The 18223-nt window shown below is 35.9% G+C and overlaps 1 protein-coding gene across 1 annotated transcript in view; it reads left to right on the plus strand.

The window, feature by feature from the left end:
- atp8b1 (ATPase phospholipid transporting 8B1) overlaps positions 1-18223 on the plus strand; it is a 45839-nt gene that overhangs the window by 18237 nt on the left and 9379 nt on the right. The window contains exons 4-22 of the mRNA XM_067375606.1: positions 5449-5562; positions 5967-6065; positions 6175-6236; positions 6349-6421; positions 7253-7323; positions 7733-7815; positions 8112-8270; positions 8348-8436; positions 9625-9815; positions 9912-10120; positions 12020-12048; positions 13214-13370; positions 13476-13664; positions 13746-13858; positions 16266-16430; positions 16650-16761; positions 16852-16927; positions 17147-17270; positions 18072-18223. The exon at positions 18072-18223 is cut by the window's right edge and continues 140 nt beyond it. Of these exons, the coding sequence (XP_067231707.1) occupies positions 5449-5562; positions 5967-6065; positions 6175-6236; positions 6349-6421; positions 7253-7323; positions 7733-7815; positions 8112-8270; positions 8348-8436; positions 9625-9815; positions 9912-10120; positions 12020-12048; positions 13214-13370; positions 13476-13664; positions 13746-13858; positions 16266-16430; positions 16650-16761; positions 16852-16927; positions 17147-17270; positions 18072-18223 (2267 nt within the window). The remainder of the gene's footprint in view (positions 1-5448; positions 5563-5966; positions 6066-6174; positions 6237-6348; positions 6422-7252; positions 7324-7732; positions 7816-8111; positions 8271-8347; positions 8437-9624; positions 9816-9911; positions 10121-12019; positions 12049-13213; positions 13371-13475; positions 13665-13745; positions 13859-16265; positions 16431-16649; positions 16762-16851; positions 16928-17146; positions 17271-18071) is intronic.

An 18223-nucleotide genomic window follows, 5' to 3' on the forward strand; every position in this document is an offset into this window, starting at 1 on the left:
AGTGATCGGTCAGACCAAAGCTTAAGTCATAGAGACTTGAAATTTTGAGTGCTGGTAGAACTCACGCCGTCTACAACGTCACCAAAGCTCGCCCTGATCGGCCTGAAGGGGGCGCTACTGTGGTCAAAAGTATGGATTTGCTCATCGTTCTGGCGAAATTTCTGGGGATTTGGGATTTTTTAAAATATTTTGTGAACTAGTACTAGGTTTTTGACCTGATTGGAACCAAACTAGTGCAGCAAGATTCTCTGGAGTCTGATTGTCAGTAATTATTAAAAAAAGTTGAATTTTCGATTCACGGTCACTAAGGGCCGCCAAAACGTGCAAAGTGGGCGGAGCCACTTTTACTAAAATGACTTTAATTCGTGAGCGGAATGAGATATTTTCACCAAACTTGGCACACCTATGTAAGAGCTCGTTCTGTGGTCACGTGTTAAAGGACGTGGTCACTGGCCACTTGGTGGCGCTATAACAGCAAAAAACATGAAAATGGCTGTAACTTCTTCACCGTTAGTCTGATTGACTTGAAAATTGGCATGCAGTGTCTTTGTCCAAGGTGCCATGATGGTCTATGAGGACGTTGACGTATCTCAAAAAACATGTCCGCCATCGGCCAATGAAGTTTGAGCAGCTATCAGACAAGGTTAACGGATGCCGATCGGAATTAAACACACTGCGCCTGTTTGACTCATGGCCTTAGAGGCCTGTGAGAAATTCAAAATAAATCGGCCACTGGGGGCGCATTCGCATTTTCACATGCGGCCACAACATTCGTACCACATGATAGAACTCCTCATTCTGAGCAACTTCGCCTCTAGGACCGCCTCTGTCCTTCAAAGCGTTCGTTAAATATTGGAGATTATTTTCTCCCAAGGTTTTTTTCTCCATTTAACACCTATTTACCACTTGTTTTGCACCTGATGTCACCTGTTGGAGTTTGGGTTCCTTGCCGCTGTCGCCTTTGGCTTGCTTAGTTGGGGACACTTGACATTTGACTTGACATTTGATATTCAACAGTGCTTTGGTCTGCCTGCATTGACACTATTCTTTAAGAGCTGCTGTGCAGCCAAAATTATATACCAGTTATCAATGTAAAGCTGCTTTGACACAATCTGCATTGTAAAAATCGCTATATAAATACAGGTGACTTGATTATTTCGAAAAACCATCTTTGGGGAACTAGTCCTAGATTTTTGGCTCAACCTCGATAACTGTTAAAAAGCTTTAAAAAAAATTATATTTCCTATTGTAAATTGCCTGTATTTGCTATAAATGGTCTTTTCCATCTATGATCAACTGTTTTGTTGTAGTATATTGATTTAAAAAAAAAAGAGTAGCCTTTCTGAGCCTTTTCTTTGTAATTATTACAAACCTTTGACTGGTACTGTATAAGGTTAAGAAGTTTGCTTAAAGGTGCTTAAAGTAAGCTTATAAGAAAAAGTTTGGTCCCTAAAAGCCTTTGTTCAAGACACTAACCTCTAAAGATTGTCCTGTAAATACTGTAAGTGTTCCCTGCATCTGATAATGATTTCCCACTCCTTACTAACACTAAATGCCTCACATGCTGGATTTTCCGGCGTTGAGACAACAAACAGTGAGTGTTTTGTGCGGGCAGATGTTTTCATCTTAAACTGCAGAACCATGAAAGTGAGTCTATACTTTTACCGTGAACATGAACAAACCAGCATGTTGATTTTCTTCAAATGAAGATTAATGTTTAGTTTTCTGGGAAGGACCTCTGTTTAATGTTAATGTCGAACTGCATAGTTTTTCTTTGACAAATGTTTAATTTTTTTGTCGGATAAATCATGAATCACCTTTTAAATGCATGTGAAAAACAACAGCGACAACATCACATAGTTTAGCTTGCTTATTGATTATACTCATAGTTCATAGCTATACTCATAGTGACTTAGCAAACATTGCAAATGGTAAAAAATTTGTCACTCTCAGTATTACAGTATTTTGGTTCATCAGACGCCACCAGGAAACAACCTGAGAAAAAAAAAAGTGACACGTCATGCATTTCGTTCGTAATTCGTCATCGTGCTCTTATCTGTTATGGTGTGTTAAACAACCCTAAAATCTTTCACATGGGCAGATGTGGCTTGGCCTTTATTATGGTCTAAGCTGTGAGATTTTATGCTCATATTCTTACATAATTTACTCTTTAAACTCCTCCACTTTGAATGGAGTTGTTGCTTGTTTAAGTTCTGTGGTATGACAATTATCTTAGACTAGAAAAACTAGTCCTTTGGTGTCAAATTGCCTGAGGTTTGCTGCGTGTCATGAGATCTAAGCAGCGATGTCTGGATTTGTCTTGAGGTTGAAATGTTACTCTACGAGAGCATCCACAGTCAGATTTAGATGTGTTTTGATTTGCATGTATGGAAATCAGTTGGGTTGGGCAACACTGAGATATTGAGTGAATGGGACTAAAATAGGGAAAGAGTAAAAAATAAATAAAAAATGTGACAGAAAAACACACAAATTAAGTTGAGATGCAGAGACACATTGAATCAGACTTGAATCCGTAACAGTGCTGCTAGTTGAACCTTTTGATTTTTATTTATTTATTTATTTTTATTTAAGGTTTCAAATGTTTCTTTACTATTCCAGCCTCATATTTCAGAAACCTCATGAGAAAGTGTGCATTATTACACAACTGACAAACTTATTAAAGAGCCTTGGGTTAAATGAGATGGTATTTTTCTTTACAAAGTCTTAAAGTTGGCATTAAAGGGATGTTGCGATCGTCTTTTCTTCCCTATTGTGATGTACAGTGCATCCAGAAAGTATTCACAGTGGATCACTTTTTCCACATTTTGTTATGTTACAGCCTTATTCCAAAAGGGATTAAAGTCTAGTCAAAATTCTACAAACAATACCCCATAATGACAACGTGAAAGAAGTCGTTTTTTTTTTTTTTTTTTTTTTGAAATCGGCAATTAGAAGGACCAAGTCGTGGTGGGGGATGTCATCCAGGGTTTCTTGCAGTTGATCGTAGAAGGCGTCCTTGTCAACGTTGTCGGCATCTTCAATGGGTGCGTAGGCTTTGATGACGGTGATCTTGGATAATCATGTTTGGAATCGGGCAGTAATGATTCGATCGCTGGTGGGCTTCCACGCTTCGGCTGCCCTTTTGGACATGACGATGCCGACTCCTTGTGTGTGCTCTGCGTCATGGCCCGAGTGAATGATGGTTTTGCCATCATTGACCAACCGGCCACTGCCCGTCCATCTCATTTAGCTTATCCCAAGGATCCCATTCCGTATCTCTGAGCCATTGGCTTTTTTATGGGATGAAGTCAAAACTACCGTGGCCGACCGAGGCTTGCTATTCAGGCCAAAGTGTTCAATCTTTGTTTCATCAGACCAGAGAATTTTGTTTCTCATGGTCTGAGAGTCCTCCAGGCGGGCTGTCATGTGACTTTTACTGAGGAGTGGCTTCCTTCTGGCCATTCTACCATAGAGTAATCAGGCCTGATTGGTGGAGTGCTGCAGATATGGTTGTTCATCTGGAAAGTTCTCCTCTCTCCACAGAGAAACGCTGGAGCTCTGTAAGAGTGACCATCGGGTTCTTGGTCACCTCCCTGACTAAGGCCCTTCTCCCCCGATTGCTCACTCTAGGAAGAGTCCTGGTGGATCCAAACTTTTTCCATTTATGGATGATGGAGGCTACTGTGCTCATTGGGACTTTCAATGCTGCAGAAATGTTTCTGTACCCTTCGCCAGATCTGTGCCTTGATGCAATCCTGTCTCAGAGGTCTACAGACAATTCCTTGGACTTCATGGCTTGGTTTGTGCTCTGACATGCACTGTTAACTGTGGGACCTTATATAGTCAGGTGTGTGCCTTTCCAAATCATGTCCAGTCAACTGAATTTACCACAGATGGACTCCAATCAAGTTGGAGAAACATCTCAAGGATGATCAGTGGAAACAGGATGCACCTGAGCTCAATTTTGTATGTCATGGCAAAGGCTGTGAATGCTTATGAACATGTGATTTATTTTATTTATTTATTTATTTTTTCCCCATTTATTTTTAATAAATTTGCAAAGATTTCAAACAAACTTCTTTCACATTGTCATTATGGGGTATTGTTTGTAGAATTTTGAGGAAAATAATCCCCTTTGGAATAATCCTGTAACATAACAAAATATGGAAAAAGTGAAGCGCTGTGAATACTTTATTGATGCACTGTATATACGATTGAAATGGCTTCTCAAACAAGAACAAATGTAGGGCTTGAGTTTGTTTATAGGGTGTTGATTGGATGGTTTTGGTTTGCTATTGGTGGATCTCCTGTGATTGACAGGTTGCCCCTCCCTGGCACCAGTAAACATGTCATCAGAGAAGAGATGTTAAGTTATTTTGATTAAAGATTGTGAGGGCGCATGAATTAACCTTTTAAACCTGAAGTGTACCTCCGGCGGTACTCCACCCCCTGTGGAAAAAAAAATCATAATCAAATTACTAAGCAATCACTGACAGGAATAACACAAAATAGTTATAATTTTAAAGCTTAGACACTAATTTTTTTATGCATTAACTCTTAATGAGTACTGAGCAGTCCCTCTTAACAGGGTGTACCGCTCACAGGCGCCACCTAGCTGCGAAAAAGTCATATTTTTCAAAACTACTGCCTTGATAAACACAAAATAGGTGTCATTTGAAAGCTTACGGTCTGAACTTTACTAAGAACCAATTTGATTAACTCCTTAAAAGAGTTATTTGCTAATTTATGAAATACAGTTTTTTTACTGTGTACTGCAATGAGTCAAAAACATCATACAGCTCAGATAGTCATGTGTCATATGTCATTTGAAAGGTCTCATGGAGTAGAATGCAAGAAGCATAATTGTTTCAGGCTTTGAATAAACTTGAGCGAGTTTTTGTATGTAAAGTCCCTCAAGACTCATATGTAAATAATATATGGATGCGGCATTTATGTCACGTTTTCGCTCGTAACTTCATGAAGCATGCTCCAATTGTGGAAAATGGAGCATCGTTATTTACAACAGATTCTCACGATTAAAATGAGTCCAAAGCGTCGATCGCGACATGTTCTTCATGGAGGAACTATTTTTAAAATGCCCATTAGGGGGTGTCAAGTGCTAAAAAAAAGGCTACAGAGCAAAAATGCCTTCAGGGTTTAAAGGATTAAAAAAAAAAATAATGATGTGCACGGATAAATATTTTAAAATAAATACTGCAATATTCCATTAAAAACAAGAATTGTCTGTTTTGGTTTCATGGTGACTTTAAAGTTTTGTTTATGTTATTCTACATTCTGCAGGAAATGTTTTTTATAAAGTGATTTTACCACTGGGACCTTTATCTGATGTTAAGTGTCTCAATGGTGATTGTTCACCAATCAGTCCTTGTGGGGTGAGAACCTGCCAATTGCAAGACTTTGAATTTCTTGAATTTCTTTTAATTTAAGGGCAATGGGATCAAGACATACAAATACAACGCCTTGACCTTCCTGCCGCTGAACCTGTACGAGCAATTTAAGAGGGCGGCCAACCTCTACTTCCTGTGTTTGCTTGTCCTGCAGGTATGGACCAACAAAACACTCTAATAGTTTACCTCACATTTATCACTAATTTTACCACAGGGCTGTTGAATGCATGAATCCGATTGGTTGATGAAAGTTCTAAGGTGTGCAATTATTTTCAGGAAATCTTTGCATTTAATGTGACACACACAAAAACGGCGTGTTTTTGCTCACACACAAATAGGGACGAATTTGACAAGCTATAATAAATGATCTGTGGGGTATTTTGAGCTGAAACTTCACAGACACATTCTGGGGACACCAGAGACTTACATCTTGTGAAAGGGGCATTATTGGTCCCCTTTTAGGAAAATTGAAACAACAGGCTCAATCTTGATTTTATGTTGTCAATTTAGGAATATTATAAACTTGTGATATGAATTTCATCTGTTTTAATGTGTCAGATCATTCCTCAAATCTCCACTCTGCCGTGGTACACCACCCTGGTCCCATTAGTGTTGGTGTTGGGCATCACTGCCATTAAAGACCTGGTGGACGACCTGGTGAGTCCCTGCACGTGTTTTGTGATGTCACGGTTTGTTGAAAGGCAGACATTAATTGACGGGACGTGATAATGGTTTCTGTCATTTGATATGTCTCTCTCGTTGAAAGGCGCGACACAGGATGGACAAAGAAATCAACAACAGAAAATGTGACGTGCTGCTCAATGGCAGGTGAACACAAAACTTTAATCTACTATTGAAGTGCTTGATGTTTGTCAGTGAAACGTTTACATAAACATAACATTTTGGCATTAATGCTCAGAGAAAAATTCTCATTTGTCAGATTTGTAGAGACCAGATGGATGCACCTACAAGTTGGTGATGTGGTCAGACTAAAGAAAAACGATTTTATCCCGGTAAGTCCCTCGTCACCCTTTTTTATTTATTTTCTTTTCTTTTATTTTATTTTATTTTATTTTATTTTATTTTATTTTATTTTATTTTATTTTATTTTATTTTATTTTATTTTATTTTATTTTATTTTATTTTATTTTATTTTATTTTATTTTATTTTATTTTATTTTATTTAAGAGAGATTCTTAGAGATTCTTATCTGTTGTACAGCTCTTAAAAAATAAAATAAAATATATATAGATGTGCCATTATTTTTATATATGATTTTATTTATATATATAAATTCATGCATTATACAAAAAAATGCATTATAAAATTATGCATTGAAATAAATACAGTTTTGCATTAAATACAATAATGCATAATTATAAAAAATATATAATCATGCATTATACAAAAAAATGCATTATAAAATTATGCATTGAAGTAAATACAATTATACATAACACTTTTTTAATCAAAGACACTTATATACTGATATATTGAATGAAATATGCTCTTATAAATAAAATAAAATTATATAAAATAAAATATTTAATTGATATAAATAATAATCTTTTTTTTTTAACGCTGATAGTATTATAATATTAGTGAAATGTCCACAGCAATATTCCAGGACTTTTTCTTGTTTATATGGATCCTAATTATTAAACATGTGATTGTCATTACACGCATACCTTGAGTATTCATTTTCTGTCATGTCAAATCTAAGCTAGCATTTCCTCCATTTTACATTTTTTCAGTTTCTTCATCCCTCCAGTCTCTTCATTCATTCTTCTGAGGTCATTTTTAAGTTCATTTCTCATTTTCACTTGTGTTTTGACCTCATGTAGGCCGATATTCTGTTGTTGTCCAGTTCAAATCCCAACAGTCTGTGTTATGTAGAGACGGCTGAGCTTGACGGGTAAGAAGAAACACCACAGAAACATCACATTACACAACCATACAGTGATTGTTAGATCAGTTTTCCACCTTCAACCCTTTTATAGTCATAATTTAGTTGTCCTGGCCATAACCATACAAACATTTCTATGACTTTTTTATAACATCAATCCAGTGATTGTTTGAGTTTATTTGATGTGTTTGCTCATTGAGTCATAACAGAAATTGTGTAATGGACATGTTCTTTGTCTTGTACAGTTCAGTACATTTCAGTTTAGACTTTCACATTCAATAGACTCATAAATCTGGTCTTGGGTTTGTCTGTCTGTGCACTTTTTCATTGTTTAATGTTTCTTAAAGGAGGATGGGATGAGATGTTGTCAAATGGCTTTTATTAGTTTTGTTAATTAATCGTTGTTTTGTTTGTCTAGAGAGACGAATCTGAAGTTTAAGATGGGTCTCAAGGTGACAGACGAACTACTTCAGGAGGAGAATCAGTTGGCTGGATTTAATGGTACGTATGAGAATGACTGTTTGACAGTGTTTGACAGACTTTGACTAAAAACAGATGATTTGTGCACAAATAGTTTCAGGATTGTGAATGCGGGCTCTCGTGTTCTCATGTGTTGGTCTTAAACCGTGTCCTAATCCAGCATCAGATCCTTTTTCTGTCCTGTGTGAAAACAAAATGCTGCACGAAGCAGCATAGCAAGTGTGGTGGGATTTTGAAATAACCGTATTTAGAGACTAAGCAAGTGATAATGTTATTGCTTCCGAATTTGCAGTATATTTGCTTTGTGTTTCTCTCAGCGATGATTATGTGCGAGGAGCCCAACAACCGCCTGGATAAGTTTATGGGAACGATGATCTGGGACGCTCAGAGTTACGCGCTCGACCTCGACAACATGCTGCTCAGAGGATGCAAGATCCGCAACACAGACGTGTGCCACGGGCTGGTCATATTCGCAGGTCAGAGGTCGACATGCGCTCATGTTCACGGTTCACTAGTGTTTTGATGTTCTTAAAAGCCTCTCTTCTTTCTTCAGGTAATGACACTAAAATCATGAGGAACGGAGGGAAGACCAGGTTCAAACGCACCCGGATAGACATTCTCATGAACTACATGGTCTACTCGGTGAGTTAACTTGTTCAGTTCAGTGACATTTGATTCACTCACCTTTAGGCAGTTTGACAATTTAAGTCATTTTTATTTTTATTTACATTTTATTTATTTATAGTGCTTTTGTAGTTTTATTTATCAACTTTCATTTTATTTAAAAAGTGTATTTATAGAGGTTTATTTTTTATTTATATAGAGTGCATTTGTAAAAATTATTTATTATTTTTATTTATTGAGAGTGCATTTATAATTGTTATTTATAGAGTGCATTCATAGTTTTATTTATTTATTAATTTTATATTAATACTTTTTATTGAGTTTTTGTTTTATTTATAGAGTGCATGCATAGTTTTATTTGTTTTCCCTTTTTTTTGTTTGTTTGTTTTTTATTTATTTGTAGACTGCATTTCTAGATGCTATGTTTTTATTTATAGTTAGTGCATTCATGGGTTTTATTTATATTTTTATTTTTTTAATGTTTTCTTTGTTTTTTACTTTTAATTATAGACTGCTTTTTTAGATTTTATATCTTTTATTTATATTTAGTGCATTCATAAGGTTATATTTATTTTATCTATTATGTTTTTAAATGTTTTTTTGCTTTTATTTATAGACTGTTTCTAGATTTTTATATTTTTATTTATAATTAGTGCAATCATGAAGTTTTTGTTTGTTTTTTTATTTTTAATTATAGACTGCTTTTTTAGATTTTATATATTTTATTTATATTTAGTGCATTCATAAGATATTTATTTTATCTATTATTTTTATGTTTTTTAATGCTTTTTTGTTTGTTTTTTACTTTTATTTATAGACTGTTTCTAGATTTTAATATCATTTATTTATAATTAGTGCATTTATGAAATTGGATGAATTTGATCTTTCTTTATTTATAGACTGTTTCTAATTTTTTTTATTTTTATATATTTGCATTCATGAAGTTTTATTTAGTTTATTTATAAAGAGTGCATTTTTAGTGTTATTTTATCATAGGTTATTGTTTATTTATTTGTTTGTGCTTTACTTTTATTTATAGTCTGCATTTCTAGAGTTTTCTTTATTTATTAATCTTATATAGAGAGACTGCATTTATAATGTTTTGTTCATTTGTTTTTATTTATAGAGTGCACATTTATAGAGAAATATTATAAAGTAAATCCATTATCATTAATATTTTCATCACTCTCTCTTTCTCCCTGGTAGATCTTTGCGTTGTTGGTGTTGTTGTGTGCTGGTCTGGCCATCGGACACACGTACTGGTACGAGAGCATCGGCTCTAAGGCCTGGTATCTCTTCGACGGCCTGGACCAAACGTCATCTTACCGAGGCTTCCTCAGTTTCTGGGGCTACATCATCATCCTCAACACCATGGTGCCCATCTCTCTTTATGTGAGGTACGATATCAATGCTCCAACATCCACACACAACAGTCGCTGAGCACACAGATTGTCAGATCATTCATTCGTTTTTGTTCTCCTCTTGTCCTTCAGCGTGGAGGTGATCCGTCTGGGTCAGAGTAAGTTCATTAACTGGGATCTGCAGATGTATTACGCTGAGAAGGACACACCAGCCAAAGCCAGAACCACCACCCTGAACGAGCAGCTGGGTCAGATCGAGTACATCTTCTCCGATAAAACCGGCACGCTCACTCAGAATATCATGGCCTTCAAGAAGTGCACCATCTCAGGATGTACTTACGGTGAGGGCTTCGACAAACTGCTAACCTTGTAAAAAGTTTTTAGAGGGCAGATGGGAATAATATAAATCCTGAAATGCTTCTTGAGGAAGTTAAACCTATAAAGCCCAAATTTCTAAGGCCTCTAAATGATCAAACTTTGCTGAAAAATCTCAAGTGTGAAAAGAGATGATACAAGTGTTTAACCCTCTGGTCCTCTTCACACTTTGCTCCTTCCTGGTCAAAAGTGACTGAAAGCTTGAAAGTTTTTTTTTCAGGGAAACCAATGTAATATATTTTTGTTCAAAAATGTTATGATGCTATGGAATATTTATAGAATTTTTATTAGCTATTTTCCCCATTGAAAATAATACACTTTTTTTCTAATATATTTTTCAATTAAATCAGTTAAAATAGAGACAAGGAATTTAAAATCTGATTTTTTGAAGGTAGATTAGTGCCATCTGGTGGGAGTAAAAAAGAAAAACTTGTGTAATGTTGTAACCACTAGATGCCTGTATAACTCTATATAAAGTGGCTTATAATTTCTCTAGTGGTTTTTAGACAAAAATACTTTAGACTATATATATATGCTAAAGACTCAGCATATATAAAACTATAAAAAAAAACTCATTTAAAAAGTCGAGATAAAATGTTGAGAATAAACTCGTTAAAGTACGAATTTGTTCTCATAATTTAACAACTTTTTTCTCGTAATTTAATGAGTTTATTCTCATAATTTAATGACTTTATTCTCAACATTTTATCTCGACTTTTTTCTCAATTTAACGAGTTTTTTCTCGAAATTTAACGAGTTTTTTCTCGTAATTTAACGAGTTTATTCTCAACATTTTATCTCGACTTTTTTCTCGAAATTTAACAACTTTAATCTCGAGATGGTTTTATTTTTTTATTATTGCTTGACCCTAATCCTCTTCCGTACAAACCTGAACACAGAGGAGGACATTTTGTTACACATAACATCAAAATTCAATAAAAATGGAATGGGTATGCTTTTTCACAGCTTAATAAATCTGGCTCTGATCGGGTTTCAACCTCTTATTTGAGTCTTTTGGCTCAATTTGACCATATTGTTACAGCCACACCAGCTCATTTGTGTGTATAATAGTGTGTTGTGTGTGTCTCTGCACGTGTTTGAGTGCGTGTGTGTGTGTGTGTCTGTTTTGTACTCTTGACATTTTAGAGTGTCACTCCTTCATTGCTGTGCACTTTTTTTTTTCGGCACAGTGGCTGATTTGTAGTTTGTACCACCAAAAGTTTATCTGAGTTTTCATATTTTTTCATATTTCCCATTCATTTCCTATGTCGGTCATTTTTCGAAGAGGAAAAGAGGGTTAAGTGTTAAAAATGCAAACGGATGAGTGTCAAAGGCTGGACCGATGCCGTGTCATGTGTCTGATCAGATATAATCCTTCATGGTTGATCTCTGACCTCCTGTTTGTGTTTTTGGCTCCTGTGATTCCGGAGACGTGTCTAAATGTGCGTGTGTTGGTGTTGTGCTGTTGTCTCGTGTGTGACAGTGTGTGACTGTGGGAGAGATTTGAGCCTTTAGTTTCACAGAGGTCAGGTTTCTGTGGTTGGGTACAGTGGATGAGATTAAAACACGCTGACACCTTTGACCTTTCCATAAAGTAGTTTAATTATATCACTCCTTTTCTGTAATCACGTCACATTATTAGAGGTTTTATTAAAGCAATTACTGATGCTCATACTTACAAATCCCTGTAAGTGTTAAACGTTAAAAGGTATCTTGCGGCCTCTGGTTCTGTGGCGCTAAAGTGTGCTTTAGCAGGGGCGTTGCCTGTGGTATCATCTAGCGCTATTTTTTATGTATTATTGTTTTAAATAATTCAGTGACCTAAATTAGTGTGAAAATTGACAACTCTCTGTGATCGTCTACAGGTGATCCCGCCAGTGCAGATCGTGGAAAGGTACGTTTTCAAAGTTCATTTATATAATTTAATGTGTTACCTTATTATTTTTTATTTATAAAGTGCATTTATGGAGTTTTTATTTATTAATTTTATATATAGAGAGAATGCACTTATAGTTTTCTTTTTTATTAATTCACAAAGAGGGGTTTTATAGTAATATTTTTTTATTTATCATTTTTTATAGAGACTGCATTTATAGTATATATTATTTGTTTTTTATTTATAGAGAGTACATTTTCAGTTTTATTTGCATTGCATTAATGGAGTTTTAATTTGTTATATTTATAGTTTTGTTATTTATTTATTAATTCCTAGAGTGGGCATGTAGTTTTATTTTTATATATAGAGAGTGAATTTATAATTTTATTTATTGATTTTTATCATTTTATTTATTAAGGGTACATTTATAGATTTTTATTTATTTAGACTACATTATCATTTATTTTATTACCTTATTATTTTTTATTTATAGAAAGTGCATTTATAGAGTTTTTATTTATTTATTTATTTTTATTTATAAATACTACATTTAAATTTTTTTTTTTTTATTGATCAATTCATTTATTTTATTATTTTTATTTTAGTGCATTATTTATTTTTTATTTTTTGAGTGCATTTATAGAATTTATTTATATTTCTGTAGAGTCAGTGCACTTATAATTTTGTTTTAATTTGATTGAACTTTTTATGCATTAGAATTTATAGTTTTATTTTATATTTATGATTTTTTATAGCGTGCATTTATAGAGTATTAATAATTTTTTATATTAAGAGAAAGTACATTTATAGTTTTATTTATTGATTGATTTCAAATATAATTTGTTATATAGAGTGCATTTATAGCTTCATTATTTTATAGAGAGTGAATTTATAGTTTTACTTATTGATTGATCGATTGATTTTATTATTTTATTTATTGAGAGTGTATTTATAGAGTATTTATTTATATGATTTATTTTTTATTTATAAAGAGTACATTTACAGTTTTATTTATTTAAGAGAGAGTACATTATTTATGACGTGAACATATGTGATTTAATATAGTTTTAGCTAGCTTCCTCACAGCTGGGGCTTTTAGTCAAAACTGTTTAGTTTGCCGCTTATTTGTAACATTGTAATTTCACTTTCTCTCTGATTTTTATTTATTTATTTATTTTTTCAGCTTGTGGATTTTAGCTGGAATAAACACGCCGACAAGAAATTCGAGTTTAATGACCAAACCCTCATTTCCTGCATCCGTTCAAAGAAGGACGCGCAAGTACTGGAGTTCTTCAAACTCTTGTCCCTGTGTCACACTGTCATGGTTGAGCAGAAAGAGGGTGAGGACAACAAAACATCTGATCAAATAAATCAAAAGTAAAAAAAAATATGTAGCTGATATTACTTAAAGTTAATTTGTGTACTGCATATTTCGGCACTTTCAGATGAGTTGGTGTACCAGGCCGCATCTCCTGATGAGGGCGCTCTGGTCACGGCCGCACGCAACTTTGGGTTTGTGTTCCTGGCCCGGACGCAGGACACCATCACCATCATGGAGATGGACCAGGAGGTGACCTACACGATGCTCGCTCTGCTCGACTTCAACAGCGACCGCAAACGCATGTCCATCATCTGTGAGTCCTCTATCTCTTCTTCAGGTCCTGTCTGTCGATCACTGTCATCTGTTTCTCACTCTTTTGTGTGTTTGTGTGCAGTGAAATTTCCAAATGGTCGTATCCGTCTGTACTGTAAGGGCGCAGACACTGTGATCTACCAGAGACTTGCTCCAAATAGCAAACATAAGGAAACGACACAAGAAGCTCTTGATGTGAGTACCAACACATTTATTAACTTCATTAGCAAATGCAAGTTTCTGTGATGTTGACCTTTTTTTTATTTAACAAAAGGAGAGTTTTTAAATCTCTCAAGCTCCAAAACATGCAAAAAGCACCATAAAAATATCATAAAAGTACTCCATATTACTCGTGCTCGATATTCAATTGCTTTTCATGAAGAACAGACTGAAAAAGCTGCTGCACCATGTTAAATTATAAAATTAATAAGTGATACTATAAATGTACTCTATATATATATATATATATATATATATATATATATATATATATATATATATATATATATATATATATATATATATATATATATATATATATATATATATATATATATATAATCAAATTTAACAGCTTTATATCTGAAGGTTTTAAGTGTAAAATAATTGAGTTTGTTTAGTAGCTTCGAAAGCTAGAATTTTAGATGGATGATGGATGGATAGATGGATGGATAGATGGATGATGGATAGATAGATGGATAACGGATGGATGGATGGATGGATGAATGACAGATGGATGATGGATAGATAGATGGATAACGGATGGATGGATGGATGGATGGATGGATGGATGGATGGATGGATGGATGATGACGGATGGATGGATGATGGATGAATGGATGATGGATAGATAGATGGATAACGGATGGATGGATGGATGGATGATGACGGATGGATGGATGGATGGATGGATGATGGACGGATGGATGGATGGATGGATGACAGATGGATGATGGATAGATAGATGGATAACGGATGGATGGATGGATGACAGATGGATGATGGATAGATAGATGGATAACGGATGGATGGATGGATGGATGGATGATGACGGATGGATGGATGATGGATGAATGGATGATGGATAGATAGATGGATAACGGATGGATGGATGGATGGATGGATGATGACGGATGGATGGATGGATGGATGGATGGATGATGGATGGATGGATGGATGGATGGATGATGGACGGATGGATGGATGGATGGATGACAGATGGATGATGGATAGATAGATGGATAACGTATGGATGGATGGATGATGACGGATAGATGGATGGATGGATGGATGGATGCATGATGGATGGATGGATGGATGAATGGATGGATGGATGATGGATAGATATATAGATGGATAACGGATGGATGGATGGATGGATGGATGCATTAATGGATAACGGATGGATGGATGGATGGATGAATGACAGATGGATGATGGATAGATAGATGGATAACGGATGGATGGATGGATGGATGGATGATGACGGATGGATGGATGATGGATGAATGGATGATGGATAGATAGATGGATAACGGATGGATGGATGGATGGATGATGACGGATGGATGGATGGATGGATGGATGATGGACGGATGGATGGATGGATGGATGACAGATGGATGATGGATAGATAGATGGATAACGGATGGATGGATGGATGGATGACAGATGGATGATGGATAGATAGATGGATAACGGATGGATGGATGGATGGATGGATGATGACGGATGGATGGATGATGGATGAATGGATGATGGAAAGATAGATGGATAACGGATGGATGGATGGATGGATGATGACGGATGGATGGATGGATGGATGATGGACGGATGGATGGATGGATGGATGACAGATGGATGATGGATAGATAGATGGATAACGGATGGATGGATGGATGATGACGGATAGATGGATGGATGGATGGATGGATGCATGATGGATGGATGGATGGATGATGGATGAATGGATGGATGGATGATGGATAGATATATAGATGGATAACGGATGGATGGATGATGGATGGATGGATGATGGATGATGACGGATAGATGGATGGATGGATGGATGATGGACGGATGGATGACAGATGGATGGATGACAGATGGATGGATGGATGATGACAGATGGATGGATGACAGATGGATGGATGGATGATGACGGATAGATGGATGGAAATATTAATTGATAAGACTGATGATAGACCAATGGATGGATGGATGGATGGAAGGAATGGACGGATGGATGGATAGAAAGAGATTTAGATAGATAGATAGATAGATAGATAGATAGATAGATAGATAGATAGATAGATAGATAGATAGATAGATAGATAGATAGATAGATAGACAATTGAAATTGAAATCTACAGACACAGAGATAAAGTGTAGTAAAAGAAACACTTTGAAGTGTATTTGGGATGTTTTTTTTCCACAAACAACATGTTATGAAAAGCCAAAATAACCCAAACGCTCAAAAGTGACCAGAGCATGTAAAACAAACAATGTTTTTGCCTGTAGTGTCTTGCCTCTATGCAGGTTATCATGCGGTTAAATGAAAGTTTTAGGTTTTTTATGCTGAAAAGTTTGTTTTCTCTCTCAGATCTTTGCGAACGAGACTCTGCGAACTCTGTGTCTCTGCTACAAGGACATCAGTCAGGAGGAGTACGACGCCTGGGCTCAGAAACACCAGACCGCCAGCGTCTCAATGGGGAACCGCGAGGAGGCTCTGGATGAGGTGTATGAAGAGATCGAGCAAAACCTCATGGTATGGAAATAAGAATGGAAAATCATCAGTTTAGAGATATTTATTTAGCATTTATTTATTTAGAATGCATTTATAGACTTTTATTTGTTTACTTATTTTATTTATAGAGTTAATGTATATTTATTGCAAGTGCATTTATAGTTTTGTTTTTATGCATTTATTAATTCATTCATACAGATATATAATTGATCAATGTGTCATTTTTGCTCATTTATACAGCTGATTGGAGCGACAGCCATTGAGGACAAACTTCAGGACGGCGTTCCGGAGACCATCGCAAAACTGGCCAAAGCTGACATCAAGATCTGGGTTCTGACCGGAGACAAGAAAGGTGAGCGATGAATGTGAAATATTTGTTATATATGTTATTTTACGGGAGATTGGTTTGATTATTAATATATTTTGTTTGTCACATGCTCAGAGACCGCTGAGAACATCGGATACTCCTGCGAACTGCTAACAGACGACATGAAGATTCACTACGGAGAGGATGTGAAGTATGTTTAAGTGCCTAATGATTACATCAGTTCAGCAGAAATCCCGTCCTGGAGCCGATTCTAAACATTTCATTGGCCATGTCAATCACAAACCTGCCCGTCACTGTAACCTCAGCTAAAAGGACGGGATTTCCGCTGAACTGTTAGGGAAAAAAATCACGCTTAGAGATCGACCATTTGGTTTCTAAAGTCTAGAATCTGCCGTTCTTTCTCTCTCAGTGTACAACTGAGGAACAGACAGACCCAAAGGCGAAACGACCCTCAAGGACGCATTAAGAAGCTGAAGGAGCCATTTTTCCCAGAGTCGGGCAAGAACGCCCTCATCATCACTGGAGGCTGGCTGGTACGATCCTCATCCACTAACTGGCTCTCAGATTATGTTTTAAGACTCTCTAAACAGAAAGCAGTAGGGCTGTCGATTCTCAATTCGCGATGCAATGATTCTGGATCAATTCTGATATTTTCTCTCTCAAATCGATTCTGAGCTTTGTTTATACAGCAGATGGCGCTCTAGGCTAGTTTTAACCACACATTCAAATGCTCATGAAGAAGAGTGCTAAAGAGCGCTAGTGTGAGTCACGTTAGTGGTTAAATAAACTTGCACCTCGGCTCAGAATGCTTTTATGACGCGAGATTAATGTAAACACAGCGCATTGTGAACACTCTTGTAGTTCGCTTCAACCTTTTCGAACTTTATGAACGATTATTTTAGGTTTAAGTGGTGTGTATAAAGGAACCGGAAGCAAGCAGAGTACTGGTGTTTCTAAAACACGTAGCACCATCTGCTGTTAAAAACTAAACTCAGAATCGTTTCTAGAGAAAATCGGGATACATCGGAAAATATCAGAATCGCTCCAGATTCTTTGTGAATCGAGAATTGATATATAGTCCCTTCCCTACAAAACAGTGTTTCCCATTAATCTGTGCTGCCACAGTTTCATAATGAGTCGTAAAAGCATAAAAGATCTCTAACATTGTTTTGCGCCATTGCTTAGGCAAAGTATCTGTCAAACGAACTAAAATCTAATTTCGATTTTTTTTTTTTTTTTATAGTGACTCACCAGGTTGATTAGGACAACAGGAAGTAAATAAAAGATGTTACAAACTTGTATGAATTTAAAATCACTTTCTCCTTTCCATGCAGAATGAGATACTGTACGAGAAGAAAAAGAAGCGCCGTCGCTTGCGTCTGAAGAACCTCAGGAAACGACACACCAACTCCACCAACCCTTCGGACATCAACCAACCCATTGATGACTGGGAGAAGGAGAAGAGACAGGAAGACTTCGTTGACAT

Source organism: Chanodichthys erythropterus, chromosome 22 (assembly GCF_024489055.1).
Source record: "Chanodichthys erythropterus isolate Z2021 chromosome 22, ASM2448905v1, whole genome shotgun sequence".
NCBI lineage: Eukaryota > Metazoa > Chordata > Actinopteri > Cypriniformes > Xenocyprididae > Chanodichthys > Chanodichthys erythropterus.